Source organism: Carassius auratus, chromosome 40 (genome assembly GCF_003368295.1).
Source record: "Carassius auratus strain Wakin chromosome 40, ASM336829v1, whole genome shotgun sequence".
NCBI classification, from domain to species: Eukaryota; Metazoa; Chordata; class Actinopteri; order Cypriniformes; family Cyprinidae; genus Carassius; species Carassius auratus.
This window is the reverse complement of record NC_039282.1, coordinates 14,014,795-14,036,703: the sequence shown is the minus strand read 5'-3', so window position 1 is coordinate 14,036,703 and position 21,909 is coordinate 14,014,795. Positions and strand designations below refer to the sequence as shown.

Below are 21,909 nucleotides of genomic sequence, written 5' to 3'. Positions count from 1 at the left end.
CTGTGGAAAATTGTGGGAAAATGTGGCTAGATGAGTTATGTTTAAATATAAATGCATTTATTATATATGAATATCAACCCGACTTTTTTTCTCAAGTAGGCATATTGCACATTAAGCTATACTAAAATAAGCAGTTGGAAATTTACATTTCACAAAAAAAAAACATATAATAAAAAAAAAACATTATAGAAAATGTTTTATATGGCCTACGTTTTAAATTATAAACAATAATGTGTTATTGATTTATAATTATATAACATAATATATTGTAATAATTATTATAATATTCAAGTTATTTAAACACGCCCAAAGGGAAAGCACAATGAAGTCGTGATTACATGTTTCATCAATTAAAAAGCCATATGAATGCACTAATATAGGCTAAATGTAAATGCTTCAAAAAAACATATTCATCTTACTTGTGCGAGTGTATCCGATGAGCACAGTCGATATGGAAGCACACATCTAATGGCTTGTCATCTCTTCCAGAGGATGCTAGTGATGGTTTTAAGAGCAGGAGGAGAGAATCATGTGCTCTGCTGTGCTGGATGGGATGGGGCGGATGGGCTGCAGCCGGTGTCTGTCTGCCCCTTGCGCTCTTTACGTTAGAACATCCCTCGCTTCAATGCAGACTGGCAGCCTTTGTCGTATTCCTGAGGGGTGAGGGGTGGGGGACCTTCAATAAATGAATACGAGCGAGCAGGGCTACGTCTAAACGTTAGGGAGCTGCCTACCTAGACACCTAGGACCTAAGAGACTGTCTCAAATGCAGGTCCTCGCGGGGGAGGAGACTGTCCAGTGCCGACAATTCAACGGTATACGACGATCTATTCAAACTGACTTATAAATGTATATGAATCAAGATAAATGAGCTATGATAGCATATGAACTGAACTTTGATTCATCATATAATCCAGTGTCACGCCCACTATTGTCCGCTTAAATCAAGGTAGATCCTTTATTGCACTAATGAGACGCGACTCTAGACCCAGACTTAGGTTTTTTTCCCCCATAGTTCAACAGTATGATCAAGAGACTTGTGGTCTGGTTGGCATTCAATCTGTTTGCTAATTTTATTTATCTATAGGCAGCTGCACCAAATTATGATTTTCACATTCTCTTACGAAACCCTTACCAAAATGCCAAAAGATGCAGGGTTTCCTATGATTTTGGCTACAAAATAGGCTATTCGAGGATATAAGTGTACTATAAGAATATGAAAGTGCATTACTATTTTTTTTTAATCAATATTTATTATAACATTGTTAAATAAATATAAAACTTGCATGTTATAATTATTAATGATAGACTATATTATATATTTTAAATGGGCCTATATTTGAAAGTTAATTTGCATACACATACACAACTGCATATAGTACCAGCCATAGCAAGAAGAGTTTATGTAGTTGAAAATTTTCTTCCAGCGAGTTTGTTATTACAAAGTATTACACTAGATGGCAGCATACACTTAAATTTCAAAGCATTGGAGAAAAGTAATAAATGAATGCACCAGACACAAGATTATAATTCAGTTCGATTTTCATAGTAAGGCCAACTGAGTACGTATTATACAGAAAATAATATTTACTTCATTTAATACGCAATAAAATTAAGTTATTTGCTGCTGATTCACGTTACTTTGAACAAGCTCGTTTGACCTCATCTTTAGGATGGAACACATATTAACACATCAAACAGTGTTTCAATTAGAGTACACACAAAACAATGTTTTAAATGTTTCATTTATTATGTCAGATACCCATAGGCTATTATATTATTTGTCACTGAGCAAACCTATTGATTTGTGATTAAACTTGATTCTTACACATTATGTTTTTTCATACATTCAAATGAGAAATATATAATGGATCAAGACAGACACAAATAATTAACAACTCTTAATTCAACTGTTAATGCTTTCAGTGAAATGTTATGGAAGTTCAAGCTTATATTTATATATAATTTATAGAAACACAGTCAGTAGTCAAATTTATAGAAAAAGTGCAGTCATTGTCAACAGTTTTCACGGGGAATAAAAGCATTGCGATGTTTTATGAGTCAATATCTACAAAGGGATTACTTCAAATATATGGCATTTTAATGTTTAATGCAGTTAATATTAAATAAAAGCCTCATTCATTTAAAAGATTATATTATTAATATTAAATGCATATGTTAAACTTTAAAATACTATAATGTTTAAACGTTTTCCAAAAAGTAAGATTTTTTTTTCTGGCTTGTGAATAAACAGATTTCTAATATCTGTCCTTTATATCATACTCCAAATGCAAGTGCAATTATATTTTATTGCACTTACAGTATACACAAGAAAACCTAGAACCCTTCATCTGTAAGACATTTCCATGTCTGTTCCTAGGGGTTAAAGTGCTTTTTATATATATATATATATATATATATATATATATATATATATATATATATAAGTAAATAAAACCGCATAAAGCGTTTAAAGAATATGTTTATATTAAAGCTTTTAAAGGCTTGTTTTTTGTTTTAAGGATCAATTTGAAAGACACAAACTTTGCAACACTACTTAAGATTAATACGGAGTAAAATAATTGGTGATATCAGGATAACTGTCCAGCAGGGCTGTCAGTCAGCTTGTAAAGAATTTTTTTTTTTTAAGTGCATTTACCAATTCCCCCATGATACCGTGAAAATAGTAAACATGACGGCACAACTAACTGTAGGAACGCCTTTCAGTGTCAGTCACAAATAACAACAAAAGCATTCACTGTAAAACAGGAAAAGGATCAGTCCATTTCATCAGTCATTTGGTTAACTCTTCAAAATAGACACCTGAAACGAGAGGTCTGAATCTAAACTCTATTTTTGGTCTTTATGTTTCTCAACTTGACTGCTCGGCTCTTGGACTTTATAGTCTGCCAGGATGGCACGGGCAGTCTCTTTGCCAGTCTTCTTGACCACTGCCTTGATCCCCAGGTTGTCGATATTAAATGCAGTGACACCCACATTGATGGCCGAGTTGACAGCGTGATCTGTGGCCTGGCCCGCTTCTGCCCCATACCTTTATTATAGATAACCCATATTTAGTAAAGGAGGGCATGGAGTGATGAAAGAGTTAATGGAATGGAAGGTTTAGGACATGGACAACATTCAAAGCAGAGTACAGCAGTTAAAACTAACATGCAGGGATTCAGTCATTTCTTCAGAGAAAAATCTTGACTTAAAATGCCAAATTAAATCCTAAAGATGCCATAATATATAAATTATAAATTAATTAAAAATTATTAATAGTTTATAAAAAAAATAAAAGTTGAATTCATTCATATTATGCACAGCTAAGAAATGGTTGTAAAAATTAGTAGCATTAAAAATCATTACGATATTATGAGCTATATCAGTGGTAATCACCATTATTTTTCACTTTTAAATATTGGATAGTTATCGGAAGGATATAAACATTAATTCTTAAACCTTCATTTTAATGAATTGTACAATATACAATAATTGACACAATCATTCCAAAGTTTTTAAAAGAGGTCTCTTATATTCACCTAATATGCATTTATTTGATTCAACAGAGTAAAAATATATTAACACTGTGAAATACTTTTATATTTAAAACAGGGGTGTCCAACCCCACTCCTGGCGATCGACTGTCCAACAAAGTTCAGCTCCAGGCCTAATCAAACACACCTGAAGAAACTATTTAAGGTCTTCAGGATCACTTAAAAATTAAAGGCAGATGTGTTTGATTAGGTTTGGAGCTAAACTTTGCAGGACAGCTGATCGCCAGGAGCAGGGTTGGGCACCCTGATTTAAAATAACGGTTATCTATTTTAATATATTTTAAAATGTTATTTTTTCCTGTGATGGCAAAGCTGATTTTCAGCAGCCATTACTCCAATCTTATGGTCCTTCAGAAATAATTATTTTAATTTTGATGAATAGAAAGTTCAAAAGAACAGTATAATGCTTCCTTCCTGAATAAAATAATGAATGATTATTTTTTATTATTATTATTAATTTTATAATTATAAGTTTTATTATTGACCCCAAACTTTTGAACTGTTGAATATGTTAATTATGTTGGCCATCTGATAAATCCTGGAAAAACCTTCTGTTGATGCAAAAGTATAACTAAAGACAGGCTTAAAATGTTCAAAAGTTAAGAAATAAGGCAATAAAGACAATGAGATTAATTACTTTTGGCTGTTAGGAACACATATTCAGTCCATCAATGGCATGAGACCCTTGTGTAGTTACTTACTTATGTTTTACCGTGGTAACAGTCTCTGCAGCAACACTCTTTGCAATGTTCTTTGCTGCAACCTCCAGCCCGGTCCAAACAGTTGCAAATCCTGAAAAAAGTAGAGCATCAAACATTACAGTAAAAAAATAAATAATATTTTTTTATTATTTAATACATTTTCAAAATCAAAAGTGACAGTAAAATATTTCCATTTCAAATAAATGCTGTTGTTTTGAACATTCTATTCATCAAAGAATCATGAAAAAAAAAAATTCACAGTTTCTAGACCTGTTTTCAGTATTGATATGAGGCTTAATTAATAAGAAATGTTTTAAGCATAAAATCAGCATATTAGAATGATTTCTGAAGGATTATGTGACAATGACGACTGATGCTTAATATTCGCTTTGCCATCACAGAAATAAATAACTTTGTAATATAAATTCAAAGAGCAGACAATTATTTTAAACTCTAATAATATTTCACAATATTACTGCTTTACTGTATTTTTTGTATCAAATAAATGCAGCTTTGAAGAGCACAGAGGCTTTTTTTAAAAACATTTAAAAATGGTGCTGACCCCAAAATTTATGATGGTATTTTATTAATCACTTAATGGATAATAGCACAATTCATTGGCTCTTGACACTATTTAGTATTTGTAATAAATGTAGCCTATAATATGATGGCTTTTTTGTTTCATGGTAAATTTTGTATGTGTAAAGAACTTAATAAATAATAAAGTTATTGTGTAATTGACATCAACGTGACTAAAACAGCCAAGAAAAGAATCATTTCTGGGTGGAATGAGTTACTTCACCTTGAACTCCACTTGCTGCAACCACCATAGCACCATCAATCTTGGAGCAGCCATCCTTGTCTTTCTTCAGGGACTCTGGGATAAGCTTCCCTCCGTGTTTCTTAACATGGGGTGCCAACTCTCTGCCGACATGTCCAGTGACTGTGCACAGCCCATCCACTGAAACAGAACAGAACATAAATATAGTGCATCTCATCTGTTGATTATCAACAAAACTAAGAATTTACAAAGACACTTCCTTACCAAGAAACTGGCTGACCTTCACTGCTCCTCCTGTGGCTTGTTTGGTCACATGGAGGCTTTTGGCTACTGTGGGGCTGACTTGGGCTGGTTTGTCTTCTGGAGCGATGTGCTCTCGTAGTTTGGCTGCACCTTTGTGTATGGCTTTGCCTGTGTACTCAGCCCCCTTCACTAACCCCCAGCTCAGCCGTGAAGCCCCTGTTGATAGATTTCATACAGTAAGGAGAGCATCACAGCATCACTGTTTTGGTGCCAGTAACTGTTCTTCTAGTACAAGGGTTGCCAACCCTGTGTACTCCTTTATCCCTCTGTGGTGGATCCTTGTAGCATGGGCATAGAATACATTATTATTACATTTGGCATTTCTGTCCACCTCACTTCTGAAATGATTGCTATGCAAAAAAAAGGCCAGGATAACTTCTGTTTCTATAAGTTTCTATATGGTGTAATGAGAAGTTATGATACGCTTTTACATTTAATTCCTTAAGACATCCAAAATGACTGTTGAATTACAACTTTGAAGTCAGTAGGATTAAAAACAAATGCTAATACTTTTATTCAGCAAGGATGCATTAAATAGATCAAAAGCGACACTTAAGATATTCATTTTATTACAAAATATATCATGAGACACTGAAGAATGGAGTAATGGATGCTGAGAATTCAGCTTCGCACAGGATTAAATTACATTTGATAAATTACTTTTATATAATAAAAGAAAAAGTTATTTTCAAATGTAATTATATTTCAAAATACTACTGTTTTACTGTATTTTGGATCAAATGCATGCAGCCTTGGTGAGCGTAAGTGACTTCTATAAATAACATAATAATCTTACCCACACCATACTTTTGAATACTATTATGAATATGTTGCACACCTTTCGTTACATTTAAGCCGTATTTAAGGGAATCAGATCCCTATTCTTACCAGTCAGGACCCCCTGAGCCACCTTCCCGCTCCATTCAGGAAGTACCTTCTCCTCTTCAGCAGCAGGAGGCCCCATCGGAACCTTCTGACCCAGGTTGATGGTATCAGTTGTGCCATCTGATGCCTTGGGGACACAGGATAGCGGGCAACAGTTAAAACTGGTCATCACAAAGAGTGCAGAAGTAGGCTCAAGCAATCACTAAAAGCAAATGGTGATTGGTAGGATAACTATGAACATTAGCCAGTATTTCTTATGACACAAGGAGGGGATGCTTTCAGATTTTTCCCCGTTTGGCGATAAATAAATAAAATATCCTTTGTTTTCTCACTTGTGCCAGTGAGTCAGCATGGTCTGTTACAACAACCTGTTATCTCCACAACAATGGATGTGCTTGTTGTCACCCCTCCTTCACAGGGAACTGCGACACTTGGTTCCAAACTCAGCAGCAGCTGCTCTGTGAAATGATTTCTAAAAGCATGAACAATTTTTTTTCTGACTCACATAACACTAGAACAGGATTATGACTTATTTTAATGCATCTGAATAAAAAATAAAAAAAAACACACTCTCCTAAAGTGAGAAGGGAAACAACGATGTTCCTGGTTTTCTGAGAGCATTACAGCTAATTAATTCTCCTTCTCCAGTAAGCTCTCCATCCATGCAAGGGCAGTGAAGTGTGCCAGCTCAAAAGCACAGGCCAAGCCAGCTCACTTTTTCATGAGCAATGAACATTATTCCCAAAGCCTGTGTGTGAAACGCTTCTGAATATCAGAGTTAGAGGCAGTGCAAGCAGCAGAAACCATGGAAGCATCGTAAGGACCAGTGTCGAGTGCATTAAATGATAAAAGATACCGTAGTTCCATCTAGCACATGAAAACACATGGAAGGTGATATAAGTGTGCTTTTTTTTTTTTTACATGGTGTGATAATTACATAATTACGTTACAATGGAACAAATCATTATTATTATTATTATTATTATTATTATTATTATTATTAAAAACAATAAATTAAATACAAGTACAAATAATATTAATATGAATAATTATTATTATTAAATAAAAATATTTATAAAATATAACTATTTATACAAAACATTTCTTGTACTTTTGTACTTAATTTTTATATATTTTTTATATTTAATTTATTATAAAAATTTTTTTCTTGGCATTCTGCCTTAGGTGTAAAACGTCTACCACTCTAATGTCTTTTGGAAATTTCTAAGTTTCCATTGGTTTATTCATTAGAGTTTCTTCTATATAAGAAAAGGTTAAAGACTTCTAAAAATCACCATGTTGTGTTGGCATTCCATTTTTTTTTTTTTTTTGCATACATATACCAAACCCAAATGCACTCATCATTATGTGATATTGCAATGCATTAATACCTTAAGTAAATCTTTTAAACACTCAAATACAACTGAAATGTGTAGAGAAAAGGGGTTAATGAGGCAGGCAGATGCAGTTTGTACAGTATATGATCTGTGCCCAATGCAACATTGGATGCAAGGCCATTCCAAACAGTGAACATCATGCATCTGAAGTACATAAAGATTTTACCACAGTGTTCAATTCTTGATTCTAGTCTGTAATAAAGAAAAAATGCAAATAAAAATAAAAATAAAAACACCAAACAGGGGCAGTAACAAGTGAAATACTGGAATTAAGATTCAAAGCTGCAGAGAGTCAGTGACACACAAATTTGAGACGAGGTTGGACCACCACACCTGCTATGAAGTCACAGCTGAGCCCGGTGTTTCTGAGGTGAGATGTGTGGAGACAGCTCACCTGGACATGCAGGTCTGTCAGCTGAGAAAGAACACTCTGGAAGAGTTCATGTTCTTTTTGGGGAAGCTCAGAAGAAAGGACCACCCCAACATACGAGCCCGGGGTGGGAGCCATCATGTCAGGGAACATGTACACCCCAGTATTGCACAGCAGGACTGGGGAATCAGAGGCCATCAATGGGTAAAGCCAGCCGCAAACCTGAAATTAGAAATAATAATAAGTGTGGTTTCCTCAAGGACGAAAGGTCTAGTTACTAACCTACCCCTACAATAAGAGAGCAGCTATTGGCTAATGAAAGTAGTTCCAGGCCACAAGGTTGGCACTTTCATAAAAGCCACCAAAATCCATAGACAATAAAAATTGAGGATGCACGAGGATGTTGATTCAGGACCATGTCCTACTAAATTGGACATAATTGTTACTGAATATTAATCTGCTTATACATTCCCACCTCAAAAGTATGATTTATAGTAGAGTAGACTATATAGATCACATAATAAAAACTCTTACTCAAAAATTCATGTAAATGCTTTATCAAAAATTATAAAAAATAACATTTCTGATTATGACTTTATTTTTAAAGTAATAATAATAATAAACCCATCAAATAGGGATTTTAAAGGCTTTAATTATTCAATAATAATTGCTATTATTTGATCTGTACAGTCAGACCTTTAAAATTACATTTATTAATATTAATTCAAAGGCCATTTATGATTTAACTATACTTTCTGATTTAGACTATACTGTAGGCTACGACGTTCAAAAATGAAAAATAAAATTAATAGTAACGTGTAAAATTGTATTTTAAAAAATGTATACATTTCATTACTAATTTTCTTTTTTTTTGTTGTTGTACCGAATAAAAAAAAATGTGAAAAAATGTATGTGGAAAAAAAAGTGTTTGTGTGTGTGTATAATATATATATATATATATATATATATATATATATATATATATATATATATACACACACACACACACACACACACACACACACACACACACACACACTCTTTCATATGCCTGAAAGAGAGAATCTCACAAAAAAAATCAACACAATAATAAAAAAGTGTATATATATATATATATATATATATATTTCTTACCTGTAGGAAGGCGGGTGGCCTGTTTGGAATCCTTTCTGATCGCTCACTGGTAAACTTTACAATGCGCAGGTACCCTGGGTAAGAGGGAGCACTGACTTGTCCCTCAGGTGTAACCAGGAAGATCTGCACCCCTTGAGGAAGGAAAAAGAGTTCCTCTCCATCCTCCCCCAGACACTGAGGAGGTGTTGTAGAATTAGACGTAAGGCTGTAGAACTCATCACCAACCAGAGAGAGCTCGCCTGAGTCAGTGCCATAGGAAACGGTCAGGTGTCCATCAGCAGCTTGAGGGGTGTATGCAGGAGGCTGGTTGCTTAACATATTGAGCTGCATTGAGGGAGCGACCGGAACAGGCCCACTCGAAGCCCCTGCAACCCTGCTGTTAGAAGCAAGCATCTGTGGTGGAGCCGGCCTCTCCGGCTTGACCTTTAGGACTTCAGGGTAGAGTTTCTGAGGGGCTGCACTGCTATCCGAGACTCCATTGGGGTCTGAGCTGGTTTCGAGCATGCCTAGGCGAGCGGTAATGTTGTTGAGGGTCTCCTGCATCTTGTGTTGCATCTGCCTAGCTGATTCCCAGGAGGGACCTACACACTCCATGCCATGCGAGGGAACGCTGAGAGCCCTGAGGAGGTGTTGCTGCCCTTGTTGGTACAGTTTTAGCGCCTCTCCACTGTGGCCCACCTCATCCTCGGTAAGACCTTTATTGATGCATGCAAATGCCTTTTCGTACCCATCTTTGATCACCTGCAGCCTGGTGTGATCAAAGGCTTCCTGCTTCGCTTGTTCCATGACTGAAAGGACAAGTCAGGAATGTTGTCAACTCCATGTGTTTTAACACTACAGCCTACATAATTGCCTCTATCCCACATGACTTCCTCACATTGCTCATATTACAAGATCTGCAAACATGCAAATTCTACTTCCACAATTAACTTTTTTGGGGAATTGGAAAGATGGTTTGTGAAATAAAAGGTTTTCACATTTCGTAAAAAAATTACCAAAAAATAAATGTTTGTTGTTTTTGTCGGAATAACGTGCACATGCATGTGTACTAGGGGTGTAACGGTTCACAAAATTCACGGTTCGGTTCGATACGATACACTGATGTCACGGTTCGGTTCGGTTCGGTTCGATACGTTTTAGATACAGCAAAATGTAAAAACATCTCAACTTTTCAGAATGCCGCAAGCGCACCACGGGTCACGTGACAAGAACCAACCAATCAGCTTCATCCTTTCCCGTAAAACAACGTTGAGAGCTCAGCCAAGATGAAGGATCAGCTGATCATAGTTGTATATGGATTGCAATTTTGAAATAAATTTAGTAGCAGAGCTACTGCAAGCGATTTTTAGAGCTGCAAATCCATTTATCCTTCGCTGAAATTTCCGCGTCTCATGGAGAGAGCACGTCATTGTTGCTTAGCAAAGACAGACGCCTCATGAGCGCTTCTGCCCGAGCGCTTTGGAAAGGAGGAGAAAGACGCGCTTAGCGTTTTCCATGCGTTTTTAGGCACGATATGTGAACGGCCCCTAAGGCGCTCGCTCACTCAGTACGCGCTGAAGGCTCGTTGCAAAATGTCTAATGCATTTAACAGACCAGAAATATAAGATCCTAAAATAACCAACAGGTCTGGTGTTTGGGTTGGATTCCCTGTAAGCTATAGTTTCTAAATGCTGCAGGGATAGTTTGCTGCGTGCATGTTTCTCCTTTTTTTCGTCTTTTCCCAGATAGTACTGACGCATATATCCCCGCTGGTGTTTTTTTTTATTTTTTTATTCCCGCTGCAGATGCGACATACCGTTGTTTTTTTATCCACCACTCTCTTGCCATCACCATTATAGCTTAAAGGGAATCCAAAGTGCACCCAAACACCAGACCTGTTGGTTATTGGAGGATCTTCTCATTTCTAGTCTGTTAAACGCATTGGCTATTTTGCAACGAGCCTTCAGCGCGTACTGAGTGAGCGAGCGCCTGCTGAGTAGCCTAACATAAACATATAAGATGGTGTTTTTTTCTTCTTCGGGAGTGTCAGGGGCGTTGCCTGTTACGTTGTTTGGGTTATTGGGCTACCTTGTTGAACGCATATCATTATATTTCTCTCTCTCTCTTTTTTTTTTTTTTCAAATATAATTAATTACTCCAACGAACCGTTCGGTATACATAATGCGTACCGCGTACCGAACCGAAAGCGTCGTACCGAACGGTTCAATACGAATACGCGTATCGTTACACCCCTAATGTGTACCGTTGTAAAAAAGAAGACTTAATTATACTGAATGGTCACTTGTAGTGTATTTTGAATCTTAAACTATAATTGTAGATAATATAATAATGTCAAATTAAAAATCTAACTTTAAAGTACATTTTAATATTTTTTTGTTGTGCTTTAAAGATATAGTTAAAAAAATGATGACCCCATGATTTATATTTATATTAGTTATATTTAAAAATGTCCTGGCTTTTCCAAGCTTTATAATGGCAGTGAGTGGGTGTTGTTGTTTTTTTTGTTTTTTTTTGGTAGTCCAATAGAAGTCCAATAAAGTGCATCCAACCTTACTAAAAAGAGTCCCCAGGACTCAAAAAATAAAATAAAAATAAAAATAGAGTAAGGAGCCATTGGCTCCTATAAGAAAAAAACTTAGGCCCCAGATAATATTATTAATATTTTACATTTTAACATTTCAATCATACGGTCATGTGTTAATGTCTCATCTTTTATTGATTTATCAGAATTCGAATCCATCTTGTAGATGACCTGGGAACTAAGGTTCACTTAAAGTGGGAACTTGATGTCTTTTCCAACTTGAAATATACTGTCACACATGGTTTATTACACAGAATCTACCAATATCATGGACCATAAACAAAACTTGGCCAATGAGTTTAGTTTGGGGTCCTCCTCAATGCATCCTGTAAATGTAGTCATACACTCTTAAAAATAAAGGTGCTTCACAGTACCATAGAAGAACCTTTTGACTACATGCTTTCATAAAGAACCTTTACATTTTACAAAAAGGTTATTTATGGAGAAAGAAGATTCTTCAGATTATAAAAAGTTGAGAAAAAGATGGTTCTTTAAAGAGCCTTTGACTAAATGATTCTTTGTGGAACCAAAAATGATTTTGTGAAGAACCTTTTAATTCTTCACCGACCCCTGAGTTTGCGTTTGGAGGCTGGGATATGCGCTATGTCACTGGACTCCATCCATTAGATAGCCTAGTGCCCGCTCGCTTTTGTGGAGGCCCACCTAAAAATGTAATTCTGTCTACGCCACTGCATATGGGACACTTTTTTTTATTTTATTATAGATAGATGCGCTTTATTGACTTCTTTTGGAATATTGAGAACTACCACTACCAGTATAAAGCTTGGAAAAGCCAGGATATTGTTTAGAGCTCTGATTGGATTCATCTGAAAGAAGAAAGTCATATACACCTAGGATGGCTTGAGGGCAAGTAAATTATGGTATAATTAAAATTTTAGGGTTGAACCATCCCTTTAAAGAAATACACATATTTTAATGTGTTGGCTAAAGCACATACTTATTGTTGATATTGCATTTAAGTACATATGTTTTAAATGTACTAAACTAGAACTAAAACTGTTCAAATGTGTAATTAAAAATATATCTGAATACATGACATACAAGTTTAAACATTAATGGCATTAAAGCACATTTTAGTTTACCATAAATTGTCAAGAGTAAATACAATGAAACGTATTTCAGAACCGTGGCATACATCAGATCAATATTATTATCTTGCGTCATAGCTGTACCATGGTAACTTACCAATATAGTACTTTTCTACAGGAAGAACTTCATCAGATGTTGAATTAAATTATTATGCGTATTCAGATAAATTTAAAGCAAATTTACTTTTTTTCTGACATCTTTAGTAATGCACAAGCTTATAATGACCTACTAGCTTATTAACTGACCATAAGAGTGTTATACATAAGGATTTACAAACAAAACATCTGCTTCACATTACTAATGTCATTTACACTTGAAAAAGAGGCCAAGCCGATAGTTTATCGATTGACCTTTTGAAACGCAAGTATCTTATTAAGTATTTAAGCTACAGAATCAAACAGCGAAAGTGTTACTGGCTAGCTAAGTTACTCTTTCATAAACCCCACATATTAACCTCCTCCTCTCACTGGCATTCAAAGCAGTTAACAAAACAATTTCATTTAGAAACTCACCAAAAGATGTGATAAATTAAGGTGAAATTTGGAGTTTCATGAGTGTTCCGCTTCTGTTTAGGGCTTTCTGACTGAACAGGTTGAGTTCCTGAGTCCTGACAGCAATGACGTTTTTAAGCGGAGATTGCAGTGCGTCCACTACTTGTGCGCTTCCGCGTCCAGTCACGTGTTGCTTTTTGAGGATTTTGATTGGCTAGAGATGTTAATTTTTTAACACAGGTTAAAACATCTAACGTGCATAAGGCAACATGTTCTGAATAAACGTTAACAGGTTGAAACTAACCAGTGAAGCTAACCAATCTCTATGTAAGCAAGGCGTTCCTTAATAAATCAACATCCAAATCCTTTTAATTCTCATATTTATAGATCATATATTTTGTAGTTGGCACATGTAGTTGTTGAAAGAAGGTTTTAATTTGTACAGCGAGGAATTTCATGAAGCCTTTGAAATGGCTATACATTTCAGAGCATGTTTTCTCTCTTTTATAGTTTTCTTTGTATTTGTATGATTCCCATCCCATCTAATTAAGAACAGTCACTTATAGAAAAAATTATAATTAATTGAACCAATTAATACCAGACAGTTTTAGATACAAATATCATTATTCACATGCACTACATTGATAGAAAATACTTTTTAAATAAGAACTTAAAAATCAACCTGTGAATTTAGGCATCAATAACATTATATTACAACATTTTTTTTTTTTTTTTACTAAAGATTAAGTTTAACAATGACATTAAATTAGTGGTTTAATTAGTTTAATGATTAACTTTTAAGTAAGCATTAGATAATGGTAAAGATAATCATGTAAAAATAAGTTAATATGAGCTTACACTATTAAATATCCAACATAAGCTGAAATAAACTCCCAATATTACAATATATTTTAAGTCATTGATCAACAGAGGGCGCTGTAGCTATAGATATACTGTACACCTAACTATGTATGAGGCCATTCAGCCCATCTTTAGTTTTGTGTTGGTGCAGTTCACTGGAAAACACCTGGAACAGGAGGTATAAGTTCAGTGTGAGAAAGATAAAGAGAATATTTGAGATTTTGAGACAGTCAGGCAGATATTTGGTGAACCTCATGAAACTCTCAAGGTGCATAATATTGCATCTGCTTCATGCATTACTTTTAACATTATTTATACCAACCGCCAAGCAGCTGAATGATATAGAGTGGGCCTACTTCCCACAGACAAAACAACTAATATGAGAACAAGCTGGAAAATCTTATATTTGCACATGTAACACTTAACACACTCAAAAGCTAATGTATTACAGTAGCCTACACATCAACATTACATGTGAAGGATGAGATGCATTAAAACATAAGACTCAAAACGTTATGATATCGCTGTAAGCATGATGTCACAGCACCATCAAACTGTCAAACCAAAGCATATGGCTGCACTATATCTCAGTGCATACGATACATAAAACTGGAATTCACATGAACCCCCCTGAGGAAAGAGAAAGTTATTGGACTATAAATCTTTGTAAACTGTCTCAACAGTAGCCTTAAAGTTCAGCAGCATGAAGGATCCAAGATTAAGGACTACAAACAAGCATGCTTTCAAAAAAGGGCATTAAAGTCATATTATATTAATATGAAGTTTGTAATGATCAACATCTGTGAACCCAGTTTAAACAGAACCAGTTTATGTTTCTCACCAAGCTCTCCGTGGACTCTGGTGGTCTGCATGCATCATGTTTGACCCCTAAAGTCTTATTTATAAAGCACTGCTTAGAAGTTTTATTGGATATTTACACAGATTTACACACAGTGGTGTGCATGTGATCTGGACCTAACGCAGAACATATGGACCATATACTGACTATAAATTCTGCCACTTGTCTCACCATCACTACACTAACTCCAACTTATAGTTAAATATATATATATATATATATATATATATATATATATATATATATATATATATATATATATATATATATATATATATATATATATTTATTTATTTATTTATTTTTTTTTATTATTATTATTTTTTTTTTTTTTTAATTTTTTGCATAAAGAGGCTGGTGTAAATAAAATAAAATATTAAGTCAAGACTATTTCAAGTTATAGAAGTTTAGAAATGCATTAGGGGAAGATAAAGCAAGACACCCCCTGGAACATAACCAAATGATTCCGATCCTCAACATTTAGGAAATGTATTTGTGATTATTTAATCTAATAATAATAATCTGTATACTGTCAAATAAGAATTTATATAATCTATTTAAAATGATCAGTTTGGTTCACTCAAATATAATAATAATAATAATAATAATAATAATAATAATTATTATTATTATTATTATTATTATTATTATTATTATTATTATTATTATTATTATTATTATTATATTTGAGTGAACCAAACTGATCATTTTAAATAGAATATATAAATTCTTATTTTACAGTATACAAAAAATGCATAAATAAATGAAATACATTATTAAATATGATCAGTAAAAAATATGACAGCTACAAGGTTTCTTGCCCCAGATAGGGAGTGATCTTATAGCACAATGTTATAGTTGATGTTTCTCACCTTGAGGCAACTTAAAAATATATAATAGGGGTGTTGGAGGACCCAGAGCCCCATTAGGAATGTTCTTGTAAAGAAATCTCTAAGAGAGTGATTAATTGCCGTGTTGGAAATGCCATCTATTTTCCTCATCCAAGAAACTGACAAGACCCTGACACATAGCAGAGACGTAAAACAAGCCCACTACATCTTAAAGAGTTATGCTTCTTTATAAAACCATGACAGTTAGAGATTGGGTAAACTTTTTAAAGGGTATGAACTACTGGAATATGTCTAATCTTAGGTCTCAATTCCTCAGATCTGTTTTACTTTAGGATGAATAAAAACTGAGTTTGAAGAACTTTGAGTTTCTTTCAGTGGATGCTAAAACGAACTAACTTCGGTCGTTGATGAATTATCAGAGCATAAGACAGCCGTTCATTTTCATTTGTCATTAGTGGGTGCTGTTAGAAAGCAGCCACTCTATTTATCACAAACAATGCTATATTTAATGCTATATTAATTGTGAATAGCACAAGTTTATTGATTTAGGAATCATACAGTTTTCCTGTCTTGTACAAACTGATGTGATGTGGCTCAAGATCATGAAACATGCTGCAGTGATAATGAATGGCCTGTTCGTATCTGTTCATAGTGTTATGTTTCTCAAGACGAGAGAAGAACTGGATGCTCTAAACTTTAGACGACTGTTTCAGAAATGTACTTCTGGATGTAAAATGTTTAATAAAAGTGAGTGAGTATTTGTCACACTTTTAGAGACAATATAGCAAAATAACAGTGTCTAACACCTTCTATAAATGCATCACATACTTGGAGCATGCAGTGGCAAGGTTTTCTGCTCTACAACTTGAGTAGCAGTAATATGTTGAGATAATGATATTTAATTTGATGGTGCAATCTGAAACATAGCCCTCTAAACCTGTCTGTCATTCTACCATAATGATGATAACTTTAATTTGCAAATTATGTGAAATGTGCTTTTAGGTATGGAGTTTTGCCTAAATTTTATGTTAAACAACTGGAAGTTAGAAATAGATTGCATGTGCACACTATGTTGCTCAGCCCAGATGCACCCTAGAGATATACAAAGCAGCATGCAGGGTCGCTGGAGATGACCCTGTTTTCTGGCGTTTCTCTCAGTGTCCTCTTACTAAAGAGACATTAAGTTGCTCCCGGCATGTTTTGGCTAGAAATCTGAAGGGTGTGTACATTGAGGTATTTAACTGATAATAATAATAATAATACAAGTGTGAAAGGATAACCAAATAATTCTAATCAAATGTCTTCTCTACCCTGAGAGTTCTTGAAAAGGGCCAAATCATATTCAACAAACTCTATACCGTCTTTTTATTCCTTCTAGGTCTGTTAAAATATAAACGATCTGTTGTGGGACAAGCTTTCGATTGCAGTCTTAAACTGTAGCACATGGGATCTTTCCTCCACAAACCTATCATTTTAATTTACATAATACCTCTCTAGAGGCAGCGGTTGTCTGTTCCGTATGCATTCCGATTCCAGAGAAAGCCCGTTAAATTTGTCTGCGTTGGAGCCATTACATGGATTCTGCTGGATCATGACTTCAGTGGTAGACACGAAGAAAAGAGATACTGTAGCATTTACGCTGAGTTTGACTGAAGCCAAAGCCCTGACTTATTCTACCCAGACATCCCTCACAGTCTCATACATACAAACACCGCACTACTTTTTGGTTATTTAAATGGAAGCTGACTCATAACCATAACTAAACACATTTTGGAAAGAGGTTTTTTTTCTTCCATCGGTTTGTTGTTTTAAGAAACAGCCATATCCTGTTCTGAATAATTTGATCGGGTTGTATGTATACCGTACAAATATGGAAGTTTTAATGTAGCCCCAGTGACTTATTGGAGCACTTGACATTATTCAACTATTCACAGATGAGGTTAAATGTTCAATTCCAGCCCTTGTGGCAATATAAAGGTGGTTTCTTTACATTTTCTTTATCTGGAACTTAAAACAAAAGGTTGAGTGACTGCTGATGAAATGTCCATCATCTGTCCGATCACATGATCAACTGACTTCAAACTTACTACAGAACGTCAGAAGAGCTTAAAGGAAAATAATGAAAATTCTGTTATCATTTTCTCCCTCTCATGTCATTCCAAACCTTTATGACTGAAATTTTTCTGTGAAACATAAAAGGATAAATTCTGAAGAATACATTTTTAGACTGTTTGTCACACAAAGCTACTGGCTTCAGAAGTCTAATTTAATTATTATTATTTTTTTCATAATTTTGGATTTTGACACGCCCCAGTACCCCACTAAGAATACCTTTTCGTGTTCCAAAAAAGAAATCTATTCATACAAGTTTGGGATGACATAAAAGACAGTTAATGGTGACAGAATGCTAATTTGTTGATGGACTACGCCTTTAAATGCTCACAGATGAGTACATTCAGAACCATTACGCCATGGTAATTTTACATCAATATTAACAAATTTAAAAAATGGTGAGGGATAATTAACTGACATTTTCTTAGACCTGCAAGGAAAAGATCTCATAATGAAATACATTTGAACATCCATGAGGGTAGCACACATTGCATGAGTTTACAATTCTGCATGTATATATGTATATATATTACATTTGCATTTAGTCATTTAGCAGAAGCTTTAATCCAAAGCAACTTACAAATGAGGACAATAGAAGCAGTCAAAACTAACGAAAGAGCAACAATATGTAAGAGCAAATGACATGTCTTGGTTAGCCTAACACAGTACACGCAAAAAGGTCTCTCCTCAACCACCACCAGTGTGCAGCATCCACTTGGATGATGTGGAGTATCCACAGAACAACAGCGCCAGTGGCTCACAACACACCAGCTACAGAGCGATAGAGCCAATCAAGTGGATGGGGATTATTAGAAGGCCATGACTGACAAAGGCCAGGGGTGCAATTTGGCCAGACAACCAGGGCGATAACACCCTTACTCTTTACGAGAAGTGCCATGGGATTTTTAATGTTGTGAGTTGGACACCTCACCTCTCCAAGATACCTTGAAGGACTTATCTGAGATGTGACATTCAAACCACTGGTGTGTGATTCCTGGGATGCCATTTTCTAATAGGGTTGACAGGAGAATCTGGTGGTTCATCGTAAAAAGCAAAAGCAGCGGACAGATGAAGCAAGATAAGTATTTGGAAGCCGCTATTGGAAAGGGGTCTGTAGTTCATGAGTTGGGTTAAGATTGTGTATATAAGAGTTATATGTAGGGCTTAATAAATGTTTAGAAATATATTTACGTCATTATAATTGTCATTTATTATAATATAATTCCAAATTAATAAGGAATTAATTAATGCATTCAGGAAATGCATTTGTTTTACATCGGACCAAATCAAATTTTGAGCTTCTCAACCATTCTATTTAAAAAAAATAAGTTGATGAGATTTGCATTTTGTAAACCTAAAGTGGTACATTTACTCTAATACGTTTTTACGTTTCAAAACTCTTATTCTTGGGATGTGTTACTGGGATTTGTTCCATGGAGGAAAATATTAAACAGGGAATTGACCTGTTTGCCACTGAGGCTGTTTAAACTAGGCTGATGTAAGTTTGTTTTTAAAATGTGTGCCAGTATTTTCTTTAATAACCCATAACAGTGACCTGGCATATAGCCTAAGTTTTGAAATAGCAGTGTGCTTCTCAGCGTACACATAGAATTCCATTAGTTTTATTAATTGAATCACGATAGCACAAATACAAGAATGCCTTAAGCTGCAAAGCAGAGAGTATTCTTAAAAATACTTTATTGACATTGATGGCTCCATTTAACATCCATGGAAGCTTTCCATTCTACAGAAGGTTCTTTTATAGTGGAATTTTCACATTTAAAAAATGTTCTTCACTGTAAGAATAAAAAATAGTTACTTAATGTAATATATCTACATAGATCTTGAATAAATTAATTTGGTCTAATAAACAAACTCTGATGAAAAAACTTACATAACTACAAAACATAGGAAAACAGAGTGGATGATATCCCTCATTCATTTTTCCATCCGGAAAAGGGCACAGAAAATAGACAAAACAGATGTCTTTTCTGAAGCATTTCCTTTAAGTTCGCAATCTGTGGAATCCAGAAATTAGTTTGAAGCAATAACCACAATGAGATCACTTTGCTTTGTTTTATAAATAATATGCAGTGATTGTTCAGTAATAATAAACAAATACATTTAAAAAAAAATATTTTACACAGCCAGGCATTAATTCTCAGTGGATTTAATGAGCATGGAGCATGTCACATGTGAGTTGTTGTGTTTACTTTAATTTCATTTAATGTCATTGATTTAATCTGCACAGTATTATTGTTGTTGTCTTGAATACACAAGAACAAGCTAAGCTCGAACAGTTGAAGTGTTGTTGGATGGACACTTGGACGTCTCTTGGTACGTTGCTCAACCAATCAAATTTAAGTATTACGGATTGCAACAAACAGTAAGAAGAAATTCTATAGAAGAAACATTTTGGTTCCCAAAAGAACCTTTCGTTGAACAGATTTTCCAAGGAATACATGTATTGTTCTCCAAGCAGTTACTGTTGACTTGGATCAGCAGAGGGACAAAGACTTGGAAAAGCAGTGTGTTTTTATTAGCAGCTGGCCCTCAGTTCCAAGACACATGTGTTGTAGTGGAAACCTGACCTCAAGAAACAAAAGAGAAACAGATTTTCAGGAATAAAGGTACAACAGTTGTCACTGGGGCAATACCTTTTCAAAAGGTACACTTTTGTACCTATTAAGTTCTAATATGTACACTTTAACTACCAATATGAACCTGACAAATCATTCAAACATCTTGCAAGCAGCTACGATTACAACCAAAACGGGATTGTAAAATCAGCTTGATATTATTTGTCTGTGTGTGGCTTTTGGACAGGAATTTAATCTTGGCCTGCCCATATTTTTATGTCAAAATAAGTTAGAATTAAAATCAGCCACACTTTTGTAGTCGCCTCTTGATGAATGTTTAAATCATTTGTGTGACTTTCCACAGATTCCTTGCATTATGCTGAATTACTGTTTTATCTGAAAGAGAAGATACTTGGCTGTAATAAGCCTTTTAGACTCGCCTTGACATAGAATAATAAAAAAAATAGGTGTATCTTACTCCTGCACTGCTATAGGCTTGACTTACAATACGTTAAGGTTAATTGAATACAATTTAATTAATCATTAAAATCAAATCATAGGTCTATTTTACCTCTTTACTACGATTTTGTTCAGTTTGTATTGCTTTCACACAATAAATCATGTTGGGGATTGCGCAGCAAACAATTTATGTGCAAATACAGATATTATTTCTTCAGTATAAGAATTGCAGCTGGGTCTCAGACAATGTTTGTGAACTCTGTCTCAGATACAGTGCTTTCGATAGCCCTTGGTTTAGTGTTGTCATGTCATAAATCACCCAGTTAACAAATGTGACCACAGTCTCTATGGATGTCAAAACCACTGCAATCATTTACAGTAATCTGAATAATGAGATATCATGTGAATTCAGCATAATCTTCTTGTGTGGTGATATTCGTCAGCATCTGGCTAATGTCTTACTTAAGAGTGGAGTGCTAAGGATTGGTTCATCAAAGTGACATGTGGAAAATATATTAGAATTTAGCAAAGGAAGCCCTTTCCCAGTAGCTGACCTTCAGGGGATCTTTCCACTTTATTTTCCTAACATATGCTCACATCCTAAAAGAAATGAAGAGGACAAGAGTTTGGCAATAAGGGCCAAGTGTCTGTGACATCTGCTCTGTCTCTCGTACAGGATTCATTCAGCCTAAGTAATGCATTTTGTGACAAAATCCCACACAGCTGGATGGGAGGGCACATGTGAATGCTTGACTGACATTGCCAAATGTCGAAAAATGAGTATTTCAGAACTCAATAAAGCTGTAAAAATGACATCAATTATAATATATTAGTAAATATATTCTCACATTTTTCAGTATATAAAAATTGGCATTTTC

The 21,909-nt window shown here is 34.8% G+C and overlaps 2 protein-coding genes across 4 annotated transcripts in view; both read right to left on the bottom strand.

The window, feature by feature from the left end:
* The window catches only part of LOC113058656 (serine/threonine-protein kinase DCLK1-like), a 43,057-nt gene extending 42,054 nt beyond the window's left edge, over nt 1-1,003 (bottom strand). For all 3 annotated transcript variants that reach the window (XM_026226761.1, XM_026226762.1, XM_026226763.1), the window contains exon 1: nt 420-1,003. The gene's annotated coding sequence lies outside the window, so the exon portion shown is untranslated. The remainder of the gene's footprint in view (nt 1-419) is intronic.
* Nucleotides 1,004-2,446: 1,443 nt separating this feature from the next.
* On the bottom strand, nt 2,447-13,481 carry LOC113058654 (spartin-like). Its single transcript, XM_026226759.1, has 8 exons — nt 13,332-13,481; nt 9,129-9,916; nt 8,019-8,216; nt 6,231-6,354; nt 5,304-5,498; nt 5,061-5,219; nt 4,259-4,349; nt 2,447-3,052 (listed from the first exon to the last, which is right to left on the bottom strand). The coding sequence occupies exons 2-8, from the start codon at nt 9,912-9,914 to the stop codon at nt 2,851-2,853; spliced, it is 1,755 nt and encodes a 584-aa protein (XP_026082544.1). The 5' UTR covers nt 9,915-9,916; nt 13,332-13,481; the 3' UTR covers nt 2,447-2,850.
* Between the last annotated feature and the right edge of the window lie 8,428 nt (nt 13,482-21,909).